The following is a 14528-nucleotide window of genomic DNA, read 5'->3' on the forward strand; positions in this document are numbered from 1 at the left end:
GGATGGGAGGGAATGGGAGGGGGAAGGGATTAGCAAGGATGGTGGAATGTGATAGACATCATTATCCAAAGTACATGTATGAAGACACGAATTGGTGTCAACATACTTTATATACAACCAGGGATATGAAAAACTGTGCTGTATACCCGTAATAAGAATTGTAATGCATTCGCTGTCGTATATTTAATCAATAAAAAATTTCAAAAAAGTAATACCATATACAAAATATATCATAAAATTATAATAATTAAAAGGAATATGATATTAAGCTAAAGTCAGGTGACAGCTAAAGGGAATAGAACAGAATAGTCCTGAACTAGTTCTAAGATAACATAGGAACAACATGTTAAAAGATATATTACTAATTGCTTAATTTAATTCCATTCATTCTATAGTTATGGGATATTTATGATGTAACCAACTTTTCACAACATATACCAATTACATTGTAAAACAAGTTATTTGCTTTAACATCACAATGAAATTCACTTGGAAAAGAAAATTAAATTTAAAATGTTAAACCATTAAAGTTCCACAACCAGTGATGAATGAAATAAAATTAATCACAATGAAAAATATTGACAGATTTTATGACATATATCAGCAGAACCTGTGTAAAACAAACTTGTGTATAAAATTACAATATTGAGTCAAAACCAGAAAACTACTAGCAATAAATATGACATAAGACACACATATAAACCATAAGAAAAAAAACATGAACAGTCTAAAAGAAAAGTGAGCAAAAGACATGACTAAGCATTTCATGAAAGAGAAAAGATACAAATATTCTAAAAAAAATAAAAATTTCAATTATACATTTTAAAGAATACAAATTAAAGTAACAACAGAGTATCATTTTTGCCAATTTGATGACAAAGATCAAAACATTACTATGCTCAGGTGAAACTAATACCTCGGAACAAGTGTTCCATCAAAATGGCAACATAATTGATGCAGACTTTAAGAAAACAATTTTGCTTTACTTCCCTATCATCTGACATTATTATCCTCACAGAGCGAATAATCCCATTGCTAGGATACTTCTTAACCTAAGGAAAAACACAAGTGAGGTACCCAAAGACAATATCAAAAAAGGCTCACCTAAGTAACATTATAAGGTTGAAAAATTGGAAACAACCTAAACTTTCCATAAGAAGGGATAGGGTGTGTGTGTGAATGATGATATATACAACACAATTATCAAAAGAGACCTTTTTTCTCCTTGTAGTTCTGAATGTCATGACTGTATGCTCACAATATTATTTAAGGGAAGAATGAAAGGTGGGGACTTGATATAAATTTGTTGAATGAGCATTCAGCAGGATTTATGTAGACCCTGATTTAGTTTAAAATCTATCTTCACAAATATAAATTTAATTACTACACACATGCACACATACACAAATAGAAATATATTGAAAGAAAATTTACCCAAATCATAATTTGGCCTTTATCTTTTCAAAGTCTTCCCTCTCCGCTTTTGTTATTTGGATATATTTAGTCATATATTACATTTACAGCAAAAAATAAATTTAAAGCCAATTCGTCAAACATACTGGAAAAATTTGACTTCCAAAAATCGTTTCTGATTAATTTTGAAATGACAAAGAGGGTTGGTTTCCCCTACCACCAACCCCAACATCAGTGATTCACTAACATCAATGAGACACTACTCTGTATAAATCACAGATTTACCAAAAACCTCAAGTATGCATGGCATACTTTTAAGGGATATCCCGTTTAATTTTTGATTCAAAACAAATTTCTGCTCTTTTTTTTTTGAGGAAAATACAATATTTCCTCCTTTTCACTAACCTCTATTTAATTTTGAATGTAATATAACTTAGAAAAATCTTAAATTATGTCTCTTAGAAAATCTTCAAATGATAGCTGGACACATGGGCAACTATTTCTCACAGATCTATTATTATTATTATTATTATTAAATATTTATGTTTTAGTTGTAGTTGGACACAATACCTTTATTTTATTTATTTATTTTTATGTGGCACTGAGGATCGAACCCAAGGCCTTGCACATGCTAGGTGCGTGCTCTGCCGCTGGGCTACAACCCCAGCCCTAGATTATTATTTTTTAAAACCAGAGATTGAACCCAGGGTGCTTAAGCACTGAGCCACATCCCCAGCCATTTTTACATCCTATTTTGAGACAGGGTCTTGCTAAGTTGCTTAGGACCTCGCTTAGTTGCTGAGGCTGGCTTTAAACTTCTGATCCTCCTGCCTCAGCCTCCGGAGCAGCTGGGATCACAGTTATACACCATCACACCTGGCCCATTAGATTTTTTAAAAAAGTAATTTCATGGTGCTGGTAACCTTGCAAACGCACAAAATTGTTGACACAAAATTGAAATGGGTTTTATATCCTGCTTTATTTTAAGCACACTTTCACTTCACTATTGCTTTTTGCTTGGGAGCAAAGAAGTGTGCAATTACAAAGAAGTACTAGTCATTCTCCAGGGTGGATATACTTCTGCACCATGGGAAATAAACCTAGGGTAGTAAAAAGAGCTTTGGAATCAGGAACCCACCATTGCTATATAACTGTGGCAACTTATATAACTTTCTGAGCTCATTCTCTTCTTTGATATATTGGGGCTACAAGTATCTACCCCCAAAGAATTGTGACGATTTAATGAAATAATATCTTTGTGAAATGCATATAGCAAGGTCTGCATATAACTGACACTTAATAAATGTTAATTTCTTTCCTTCCTCCTTTCAGTAACCTGATTTAAATGCTTCATTTGAGATTCATAGCTCTCCTACCTGAGTTAATTTTTAAAACACATTAATTTTCATGATACCTGAAGGAAATAATACCTAACAACTGAATTCTAACTTGACTTTTCTCCAATTTTTCATATTTATCTAATAAGAACTCATGTTATTATTACCTTTAATTTACAGACAACGAAACAGAGGCACAGAGCAGCTGAACTGTTTGCCTAAAGTCATATAAAGGAGACAGAATAAATATTTGTTGAATGAGTGGATGAGCTGAGTTTGGGCCTTAGATCCACACATGCTCAATACTTTGCTCTGGATCATAATGTCTGCATTTCGACTTCAATTTGCATTTTCAGTTCTTGGGAATTGTGGATAAAAATGCAGTCAGGTTGCTGTTTCCAGGAAGGGACACTGTGTCTTTCAAGATTGGACAGAAATCACTAGGCATTGTTCACCTGAACTGCAGAGAGAACAAGCGTGGATGATATTTGCCATAACAAGCTTTCTTGTAAGGGTGAGTTCATTCTTTTGAAGAGCATTGGGAGGGAAAAACCCATCAAGATAGTGTGTTCTCATGATGATTTCAATGAATTATCATGGAAATGAGTTTTAGAAGAGAGATAATGCTTTGTGATAATAGCCCGATAATGCCATTAGCTATGAACTGTAATTGTAATAGCATTAGTCAAATGAATATATCTGATATTAATTTGAGTGTCAAATATTTCTATAAGGTTCTTCTTGTTAATTAAACATCAGCCTTGGCATTATTAATTCAGTATCTAGTCAGTGCTTGCACATAGTAGGAACCCAATATGTATTTGTAGACTGAATTAATAAATCAGTCTTTAAGTGGAGTTATTTAAAATAGTAAAATATTAAATTTGAATAATTTCATGGACAGAACTAAAATTGATTTTTTGCCTAGGAGCTGCTTGTTAGTACAGTCTGTCCTTCATTTGCAACTCTACTTAGTTAATAGCAAAGACTTATTAATTTCAGAATTTTAGAAGAAAGCCTCTCTCATCTTTTGCATATTTGGAGGGAAATAGCCTTTTTTTCTCAAATGATTTTAATTCAAGTATAGAGTTCATGCCTTTTATCCTGTGTCATTTTAAAATCTAGAAGACATTTTCTGGCTTGCCTTAAGCACCTGAATATCAGTGAGCGTAATCATGCTTTTAGTAGTTTGGAATCACTGTTCATGATTACCAACACCAACTGGGCTTTCAACACTGACAGTGATCTTGACACCTGGCTTCTAAATCATCTTTTCTTGCTCTCAGCAAGTCCATCACTCTCTGCTCTCTCACTCCTCATCCTCATCCCCTTTGCTCTCACAGGTAGATTACTGCATATTCATAAAGGGAGGTGGGGGTTGGGGGGATTCAAAGGGAGACTCCAGCCTCTTCCCAGTATTAGAACTATGTATCTCTTTGCATTTGTACCATCTTCTCTGTTGTCTTCTGTTTCAGTGCAGGAAAAAAGATAGAAATCAATCTCTCTTGGGTAGTTCCCAACAAAACTCCCTGTCCACTTTCTTAGGTTCCTGCTTTCATCAGTTCTCTCTTCTTTCACCTGCATTTTGAACTTCTCCATATATATCATGTATTATCATCAGTTAAATACACTCAGGCATCTCCCCAAAATAAAGAAGTATCTTCAACCCACACATAAAGTTCCCAGATAAAATACAGGATTCCCAATTACATTTGAATTTCAGAATAATAGTGAGTTACTGTGGATTAACATATTTAGCATGTCTTAAATACTTCATAAATAGTTTTTTTGTATATGCTCCCAATATTGCATGGCACATGTTTAAATACTGAAAAAAAAATCTTTCACTGTTTGTCTTAAATTCAAATTTAACCACTCATCCTCTATTTTTATTTGCTAAATCCAGAAGTCCTACCCATATCCCTTTCTAACCACCACTCATTTCTTAAGTCTTCTGCAGCCCCAAGTTCTTCAGAAGAGTTACTTGAACATGATGTCTTTATCTCCTTACTACTAGATATTCTTCAGCCTACTGCAATCTTTGCATTTCCATTTCACCATTGAATGGTTCCTATTAAAGTTATCAGTGACCATAATGTAGCTAAATTTTATGGACACTTTCTTCATCCTACTGATTTCAAGTAGTATTGACACATGTACCATGCCCTGCTTGAAACAATCTTCTTTTATATTTAGTGCACACACTTACACATTAGCTGTGTGAATGCATCATGTGCATATATACGCACATGTGTGCACACACACACACACATACTCATGTAAATATACATATGTGTGTATGTAACATATAGGATACGCCCTCTCCCCAGCTGCTGTCTTTCTTTGCCAGGCTATTTCATCTCCATTCAGTCTCTAATGTTGAACATTTCAGATCTAAGCCCTGGGCTTCTTTTTTCTTCATTCTTAATATCCACACTAGGTAATTTTATTTAGTTTTATGATTTCATTTTTATGTCAAAGGTTTCCATATTTATGTATCTAATCAAGGTCTTTATTTCTGAGCTCCAGATATTTCTATTTAGATGTTCTGTGGTTATGCTAAACTTAGCATGCGAAAAAGTGAATGAGTGACAAATTTTAAAATCCATTCTTCTTCTAGTCTTCATTTAGTAAATGGAATCTTTGCCCACCCAGTGAGTTACTCAAGGCAGCTGAGATGCTTCTTTGGTGCCACCTCCTCCCTCCTGCATCCTACTGCATCCTAACTATCAAAACCATCACTAAGGGGCTGGGGTTGTGGCTCAGTGGTCGAGTGCTTGCCTAGCATGTATGAGGCACTGGGTTACATTTTCAGCACCACATATAAACAAATAAAGGTCCATCAACAACTAATAAAATATTTTAAAAAATCACTAAGCACTTTTTATTCTACCTTTAAAATAGAGCTTATCCCCATTCACTTCTCTCCACATGCCTTCTCCCTCTCAGGTTTATCACTTAGATTTGACTAAATTGCTTCAATTACACCCTTCTTGCTTCTCCCAAATCATTCTTTTTTTTTTCTTCCAAATTATACTACCTCCACAGATCTTAAAACACCAATCGAACATATCACTCATCTAAAATTTTTTTATGATTTATTATTACATTCAAAAATTTTAAAAAATGCCTGTAAGCCGGACATTCCACATGATTTTTTTCTTTAACTCTCCAACTTGACTTCATGGCATTCTCTCCTTTTCTGGAAAAAAAAAAAAACAGCCTTCTCTGATTTCCCCTTATGCATCTAGCAATTCTCTACCTCTGGGCCTTGTTAAATGTGCTTTCTATCAGAAATATATCATACCTAGGCTCAACACACTAAATACCACACATCCTTCTTGTTTCATGTTCCATACCATTTCTAGGCACTCAGTGTGGATATGCATGTGTATCTAAGCTACCTAGACTTATAAATTTGCCATATAGAGAAGGAGGCTCTACTAATGACATGGGTCCATGAGGCTCTGAAGAATCTCAGAGTACTGCTTCATAGCATCTCATTCCAGTCTGGACCAGGAATTAAATTTGAGCAGGACAACTGAGCTTTGGATTTATAGAATACATTCTTTTTTTTCTGAAGAATTTTAAAGTGTCATGCCAAAATACAACATACCAAAACATCATGCCTATGACATCATTGTGTGTGGAAGACTTTGCATCTAATTCTGACTGATGGTCATGAGCAGAGTTTGCCAGTGGGAGTTGTTGGGGGCCTGTCCAGTTAGCTACAGGAATGCTGTCACTGAGCCAGTTGACAAACAAATAGGCATGTTCCTGGCTCAATGTGGGTTACTGGGTAGCAGGCCACTGCTTTTCTTCTCTGAACCTAAAAATCTGCAGTCTCAAAACCCATAAGAAGTTGGACCTGAGTGATAGATCTGAATTGGAAGAAACATCTCTCTGAGAAAATAGGCATGGGCCCATGAAATTCATTTTTTTTCCTAGATGCATAAATATTGTCTTCTTTCAAGTTAACTGCAACTGCAAATTTCTGTTTCAAGAGTGACTCAGTGATTCACGCTGACATGGCTGTCACTGGCCTTAATACTCACAGATGTTAAATGAGCATTTTAAAAGATCTCATTTTTAATTTAAAATGTTCTTTATTTGAATTAAACAGCGAAATTCTTTGTGCCTCTCCTGAATTCCAAGGAGGAGGGACAAGGAGATCTACAACTTGACCTCTTGATTTTTGCCCAATTTTCCTTTTTCTTTTAAAAATTTTTCTTTGGATGCTTCCATCATCTGCACGCCCATAACTAAGATGTCATTTTTCACTGAGTTCTATTTTGTTATTTTTGTCAAAAGGTAAGTTCGAAGTCATGAGTGTAAGAAAATTGATCGTGCTGCTAATGGGATACAGTCGAAATAGGCAGTTTGACTGACTTCTTCACTCTCTATATTAGCATTGCTACTTTTAGATAAACTATTCCTGAAATGATTAGTGTAGGAGGATGGGTTTAGTCTTGTATCTTCTCCTTTAAAGCACTCAGAGTTAGAGATCCCAGAAGGATCAGTTTTCTCACTTGTACTGAAAATGTCACTCTAACAGTTATCTGTCTGCACAGTCAAGTTTTGAGAAATCTTTTGAATTTACCGCATTCACACCATTCTCCATCATGGTGCTAAAAATGACTAATGTAGCTTGGAGACTGGGAGACTGTGTTAGCTGATCTTCTTTTCCACTCATACACCAACACTCACACACACTCTCAGGCAGACATGCTCAGCTGACATAAATCCTTAAAGGTTGAAAATATCCTAAATGCTAAATGGAATGCTGAGGGGGTAGGGTGCCTAAATATAGACTTGTATTGTTTGTTTCATTATGATCAGTTCTGTTTAAAAAATTGGGCTGGTGGTTTGACTGAATAGGCTGTTTTAAGCAAAGTGGGCCGTTCTAATGTATGACTTAATTTTATATTAAAAAAGTTTGGCATTGAAGTTTTAAAATACTTTAATGTTATTCTTTTATCATTTCTGAAAAAAGTAAAGAGCCTTGTCCCTTTTTTTTTCATTAAGAGGAAACAACCTTAGAGAGATGATGACCTACCCCAAAGTGATATTTATTGTCAAAGGTTCACTCTCTTTTAGGGATCCTAATTAGTCACTACAAGCCAGTACAGGATCATGAGAATCAGATTATTGAAATGAACCTCCTTTCCTTTCTTGAGGAACAATATTGTGATGGCTAAAGGGACTGTCACAAACACAGATATATTCCAATGCCAGAAAAATATATGACAAAGTCTCCTGTGATGTCATTCAGGGAATGATTGAGAAGTGTGTGGGCTGAATGAGAGTAATTAGGTGAGTTGGGAGTTGATTACAACCAAAAGACGGGAATTAATTGATTGTCATTAATTTGCAATGAGGTCTGTAGGAATTTTCCATAAGGTTCTATTTTCAGTCCTGTCCAATTCAACAATTTTATCAATTACCTGGAAGAAGTCTAGGGACTTGCTTACTAAATTTGCAGATAACACAAAGCTAGCAAAGAAGATTAGTAATTCACTGGATGACAGAATCAAGTTTCAAAATGTCTGTTATTTAGTTTGATGGGTTGACATTTATTAAGGAAGAAGATAAAGTCCTGCATTTAATTAGAAAAAAACATTGTGATGAGTGGAGCTGAACCCAGAACAGCTGCAAAATAATAATAATAAAACATTTCACGTTTTAATTGACCTGATGGTGTGATGTAACTACGGAAAAAATCAACATAATCTCTGTTGACATTCTGAGAGACAGTGTGTCTGTGTGTCCAGGCTGATAAAAGTTATACATCTATCCTGTTTGTACCTATCTTGAGTATTGTGTTTGATTTTGGAAACCATATTCTAAGAAAGATACAGGCAACTTGTTTGTTTAATGGATGGAGGGGCTTTGAGACTGAAAAATGAGGAAATCATGCAATATGAAAAAACAAGGGTGACTTTGTAGAATAGATTTCAATCTTGACTGAGCAATTACTATGGGCATTAATCACTGAATTAGGAAAACACAAAGTGAATTATATATTATCATTGGTTACATGGAAACAGACTATATTGACATTGAGGTGGTCTGACTCCAGAACCTATTCTTTGAACCACTATACCATGCTATTTCTAAGAACAGTTATCAAATGTTTGAAAAGTTGCTATGTGGTAAAAAAAATTAGATTTATTCTAATAAATATTATCAATAGAAGGACAGACAGAGGTTATATCTTAGCATAAAGAATTTTTATGGATGCAAGAGGATGTTAGTACATCTTCTATTTTTTGGTACAGTGTTAGACCAGATGATCTGTAAGGCAACAACTATAACATTGCAATTTCCTGGGATATGATTTGATGTTACACAATTTTATTATGAACAGAAAAAAAAACATAAAAGAAGAAGTAATGGTGTTAAAGAACACCGAAATGGTGTTCTTTTGAGAACAATGTTAGAAGTGTCCCACATTCTTTTTTGGGAGGTATCAGTGATTGAACTCAGGGGCACTCAACCACTGAGCCACATCCCCAGTCCTATTTTGTATTTTATTTAGAGACAAGGTCTCACTGAGTTGCTTAGCGCCTCGCTTTTGCTGAGACTGGCTTTGAACTTGTGATCCTCTTGTCTCAGCCTCCTGAGCTGCTGGGATTACAGTAGGCATGTGCCTTGGTGCCAGACCCACATCCCATTTTCTAAGATGTCCTCACTGTGTGTCCTTGGTAATCTTCCTTTCATGGGCAACGAATTCTGCAAACGTTATTTAAACTTTTGTCTCTCCAACTTGATGCTATATATCTAGATAATTATCAATGCTATGTCATGTGCATAAGTCTACCCCAGGAGGTTATATTGTAGAAGTAACAAATGCCGTTTTAACTTGAGGACCTCTAATAGTTGCCTGATTTTGGTGTGCTGAGGGAGTCACACCTGTCAGATACTAGTTAGGATGAGTGGAGCACTTTATTATTTTTTTCTGCCTTAATTATTATATTGAAAAAACAAGAATAACTGTCTTACCTCTACAAAACTGTTGTCATAAACACAATAATGCCTGTCATAAACACAATAATACCATACTGTGCAGATTCTCAATAAAAATTTAGGTTTTCAATGAAATGTTTTTGCAAGAACAAACTATATGTAAGAATTTGCCAGACCTGGTTCCTGGAAGGTAAATGCTGGATCTTTTGAGTTTCTTGAAGGATTAGAATGTCTTTGTTATTTATAGTAGGTCCCTTAGACCCCCAACTATTAATTTATGCTAGTGAGCCCTTAGTTCTAGTTTATGCTAATGAGATGACCTGAAATAGGGGCAGTTCAGACAGAAAGCCTGATCATGTGATTTTAGAGGGTTTGGACTTTGAGCCTAATGATATCAGCTCAACTTCTGGGGAAGGAAAGGAGCCTGGAGATTGAGTTCAACCATGTGGCCAATTATTCGATCAGTTGTGCCTATTCCATAAAACCTCAACAAAAGCTGGACTCTGAAGTTCAGTGAGTGTCCTGGTTAGCAATATTCTCCTTATTGTCACAAAGTGATGTGCCAAGAGGGTACTGCATCCATGAAAATGAAAGCTTCAGCTTTGGAGCCCTCCCAGGCCTTGCACTGGGTGCTTATCGATGTGGCTTATTCCAATTTGTATTCTTGTGCTATAATAAAATTAAATCATAATTATTGTGCTTTTCTGAGTCCTCTGAATTATTCTAGCAAACTGTCTAACCTGAGGGGGTCTGTGGAGGCACCCCAAACACAGCCAGTTTGTCAGAAGTGATGACTTCCCTAGTGTAGCTATGCTTATGGTGATCCTTTACTAGAAAAAGATAGTGCCACCTTGAGTATGCAGCTCTCAATCCTTCAAACTAGTAGCACAAGATTGTTTTTACCCCAGACTCTACTGAGTTCTTTCCTTCACCTTCAAGACTGATGCAAACTGGGAGATTATGGGTTATCAGATTTTCTCAATCATTTCCTCCTTGGGATAAAAAGAGCTTGGAACCAGGGTTAGGTTAAGAGGGTCTTTCCAGAATGCTAGTCCACCATTCTTGGTTTTGCTGGCTTAACAAACAAATCTTTTTCCTTTTATTAAAGTGTTCTCCATGTATTGGACACTTGTGAGTGATGAATAAATGAACTTAGGTTCACTAACAATGGGGACTTCCAAATTTATGTCTAATGGCTAAAGTGAAGGTAGTTTTGGGGAGGACTTAACCTATGAAGTGTCTAACTCTGGGCAAGTTGCTTTTGGCATACTGATAAAAAACTTAGATTTATATAAAGGTAAACTGGTAGTAATATATTTGACTTTTCAGTTCTTTTAGAATATGTCAAACATGATTTGATGATAGAAAAAATTTTAAGATAAAATTTTTAAAATATCTTTGTTGAGTTATGAAAAGGAAACATGTTCAACACCTAAAATGTTTTAGATATAGATATAGGTGAGATCTTTCTAGGTTATTTTACAAAATCTTAATGCTGTGCTTTGTCCCTTGTTCATATACAAAGGATCTGATCATCAGAGGCCAGAAGCTTGCTGCAGTTTCCAGTTAGTTATGACACTTTGGGTTTGAGAGATCTTTGAGAAATTTCAACCATATATTACACCATTCTGTGTAGCAGAGGGCTTGGCAATTAATAAATATTAAATATGTAAATTTCTCAGATAATTAATTAAAAGCCAGGGTTTGATCTCAGACATCAATCAAGATTGCTAGGTTTCTCCCCTGAACTGTACTGTACCTACCCATATTCAGCACTCTCAATTTTATTGCTTCCTTGCACTCCTGGGAATATATTATAGGTTCAGAAATTTTTATTTTGCTTGCCAGCGTATGCCCTATGCCCAATATGGTAGCAGAAAAGGAGTGAGTCCCTGATAAAAAGTTTTTGAATGGAGACTTAGCATTAGGAGCGTTAAGAGGAGTTTCTCATGCACAGAAGTTATTTTCTTCCTAATTTGAAAGCAGGGGTATTTAATTAGTTTGTTCTAAGAGAACACAAACCAACACTTTCTTTACATTGTTCTAAGTGCACAACCAGAAGTATTTTTGAACCTAAAAAAGAATAAGTTCGTGATATTTTACATAAAATAGGCAAAAGTAAGTTAAAATAAAAAGCAAGCTACAGTGACATTTTAAAACATTTTTTAAAAAAGTCTTTGAATTTAAAATACAGCCAAAGGCATTTCACTGTGACTACTAATCATTATTGTCATCATGTCTGAATTATTTTTTTTCACCCACATGTGTAATTAAGAGTAGAATTCAAATATTTGCATCTGAATTTTTCCGGTTGGTTGTTTCTGTCTAAAAATCTACCTGAAAAAAATTTCCAAGATCATTTGTTATTTAACTCATGATTTCTCTTTGGTGATACAGACAAAGTTTGCAGCTAATCACGAGGAAAATATCATCCAAGTACCCAACCCTCCTACATGTGCACAGATGCTGACTTCTCTGTGGGTTGCCTGTGACAGCTATGAGGCATGGTTGAATATGGCCTCATTAAAAGACCTAATACGAATACAATGACCAGTTTGTTTTAGAATACACTAAAGAAAGACAGCAGACAGGGTCTCATGGGAAGTGACATTCTGTAATTACCTCCTCCTATCAAAAGGAAAACAATTCCCAGAAATTAATGAATACAGCAAGAGTCTATTCCCTATCTTAATTCTATCTTAATTGCAAAGTGGATCAATTAAAAAAAGACCACACTGGCAAAGCTCCCCTCTTAAGGTTTTGTCTCCCAGTTCCTTAGTCATCAAATCAATGTACATACACATACTATAAACCTATTTTTTACCTTCTGAGATGAGATAAATCAACTCCACCAGCAGTGCCCCTGTGAAACAACCAAATCCATTGAACAGTGTCAAAAAATTCATAGAAGTTTCTCTGATGGTTTTCGGAACAAATCTGTGTGCTATTATGGAGACTGAGAGAAAAAGAGAAGATCAAAATTTAGAACATTCTCCCTAAAACACTTTCATAGGTACTGTTCAAATTAATATTGATTGTATATCAAAGAAAATTTTCTAATAAGATTAAAACTTAGGTTGGACTTTAAGATTACTATTGTAAAATATGATACAGCTTACAAACGTCTTCAATGAATAAAATATGGCAAAAATATTCCCTTATACAACTATGAGGAGAATTTGATAACTTGGTAGTTGTGAGTCCTACTATATTTACCCAATTCTCTCCAATTTAAATATTTCTGATAAATTTTGGATTGACATGAGATCTGTACTAGGTGGTATAACAACAATGTATGAGATCTATGATTCTGTGATTCTATATAAACCATTGGATTCTATATAAACCATTGGATTTTTTGTGGAAAATTTGAATCTATCATATAAAATTTGCATAGAGATTAAAAGAATAGGCTCTGGAATAAAAAAAAGAATTCACTAAAATCTCATGTCAGCCATTTAGTATCTCTGTGATTTGAGTAAGTTAGTTGAACTTTCCACGTTTCGATGTCATCCTCAATGAAATGGGAATAATGTCATTACTCATTTGGCGAGGTGCTGTGAGACTTACCTGCTATCAAGAGCTACAGAGAGCACTTAGTACAATGCTAACTTGTAGATAGTGAAGGAGGATTAAAAATATAACAATATTAATCTTAACAAATCAAATAGCTCTTGCTTGTGCTAGGCACCGTATGTTATCCCATTTAAGAAGAGGGTATCTAGAAAGAGACGATAACTTAATCATTAGGTCTCCAAATGGTTATCTATTCTTTTCAAATTATGGTTGGGGTACTGGTAATGGTGGTGGCAACTGACTGAAAGAAAATTATGGAAGAAAGTTTTTTAAAATGTGAACTAAAATTATTTTTTAAAATCAGAAATAGACTAAATAAGTATATATGATTTTGTGTATACCACATTAACATAACCATATTAAAATATGCACGGCAATCTTTGGGATGCAAATTTAAAAATTTATTATACTATGACAGCTGAGATTTGCTTTAAAATAATACAACAGAGAGGAAGGAGGTATGGAAATGAGGATAGAGATAAAATAAGTTTGACCATGAGTTGAAAATAGTTGAAACTGTAAAATGTATATATGGATTTTATTTGCTAATCTCTCTCTATTGTATCTATGCTGAAAAATTGTAAAGAAATACATTAAGTAACATTAACAGTTTTAACTTTAAGTGTTGAATGATTGGATTTCTAATTTTCTTCTTACTCTTGTGCTTTGCAAATTTTCCTACAATGAGATCATAAATATTAAAGCTCATGTTAAAAAGAAAAGATAATAGAAAACAGATGTACTGTAAACACCAAGCCTTCAGTTTCCTTGTCTATAAGAAGAAATAAGCCTTATTTTCTTTTCCCTTTCCTCTCAGGAATATCTCATCCCTGGTTTACTTGTCCTTTTCCCTAGGAAAACTCCATATTTGCCCAGCACTTTTGAATGAACGTACTAATGCACAATCAAATGTACTAATGTTCCTTCTTGCATTGATGGAACATTTCTGATTTATTTTGTGTGTCCTCCACATGTATTTATTTTACTCATCCCAATAAACATTTAGGGAAGTCCCTATCTGGGATCCAGGAAAAGTGCTGGGCACTGGGCTGAGCATGGAAAATGTTATTAGTTTATCTTTCCTAGATTTTAAGCTCTGGAAGGGCAGAGAGAAGAAGAATGCACCTTACACAGGGCAGTGCTAAGAAGGCATTCAATCTCACAGCGATTGCAGATGAAGGTAATAAGGGTGATGCATAAAATACAGTGGAGAAGGTCTTCTAATCTTGTGGCAAG

The 14528-nt window shown here is 34.9% G+C and overlaps 1 protein-coding gene across 1 annotated transcript in view; it reads right to left on the minus strand.

The window, feature by feature from the left end:
* Slc15a5 (solute carrier family 15 member 5) overlaps window positions 1–14528 on the minus strand; it is an 86114-nt gene that overhangs the window by 19637 nt on the left and 51949 nt on the right. The window contains exon 7 of the mRNA XM_046436204.1: window positions 12541–12672. Coding sequence (XP_046292160.1) covers window positions 12541–12672 — 132 coding nt within the window. The remainder of the gene's footprint in view (window positions 1–12540; window positions 12673–14528) is intronic.

This window comes from Marmota monax, unplaced genomic scaffold, assembly GCF_021218885.2.
Source record: "Marmota monax isolate L192 unplaced genomic scaffold, Marmota_monax_Labrador192_F-V1.1 WCK01_AAM20220418_F8-fsc00012, whole genome shotgun sequence".
Lineage (NCBI taxonomy): Eukaryota > Metazoa > Chordata > Mammalia > Rodentia > Sciuridae > Marmota > Marmota monax.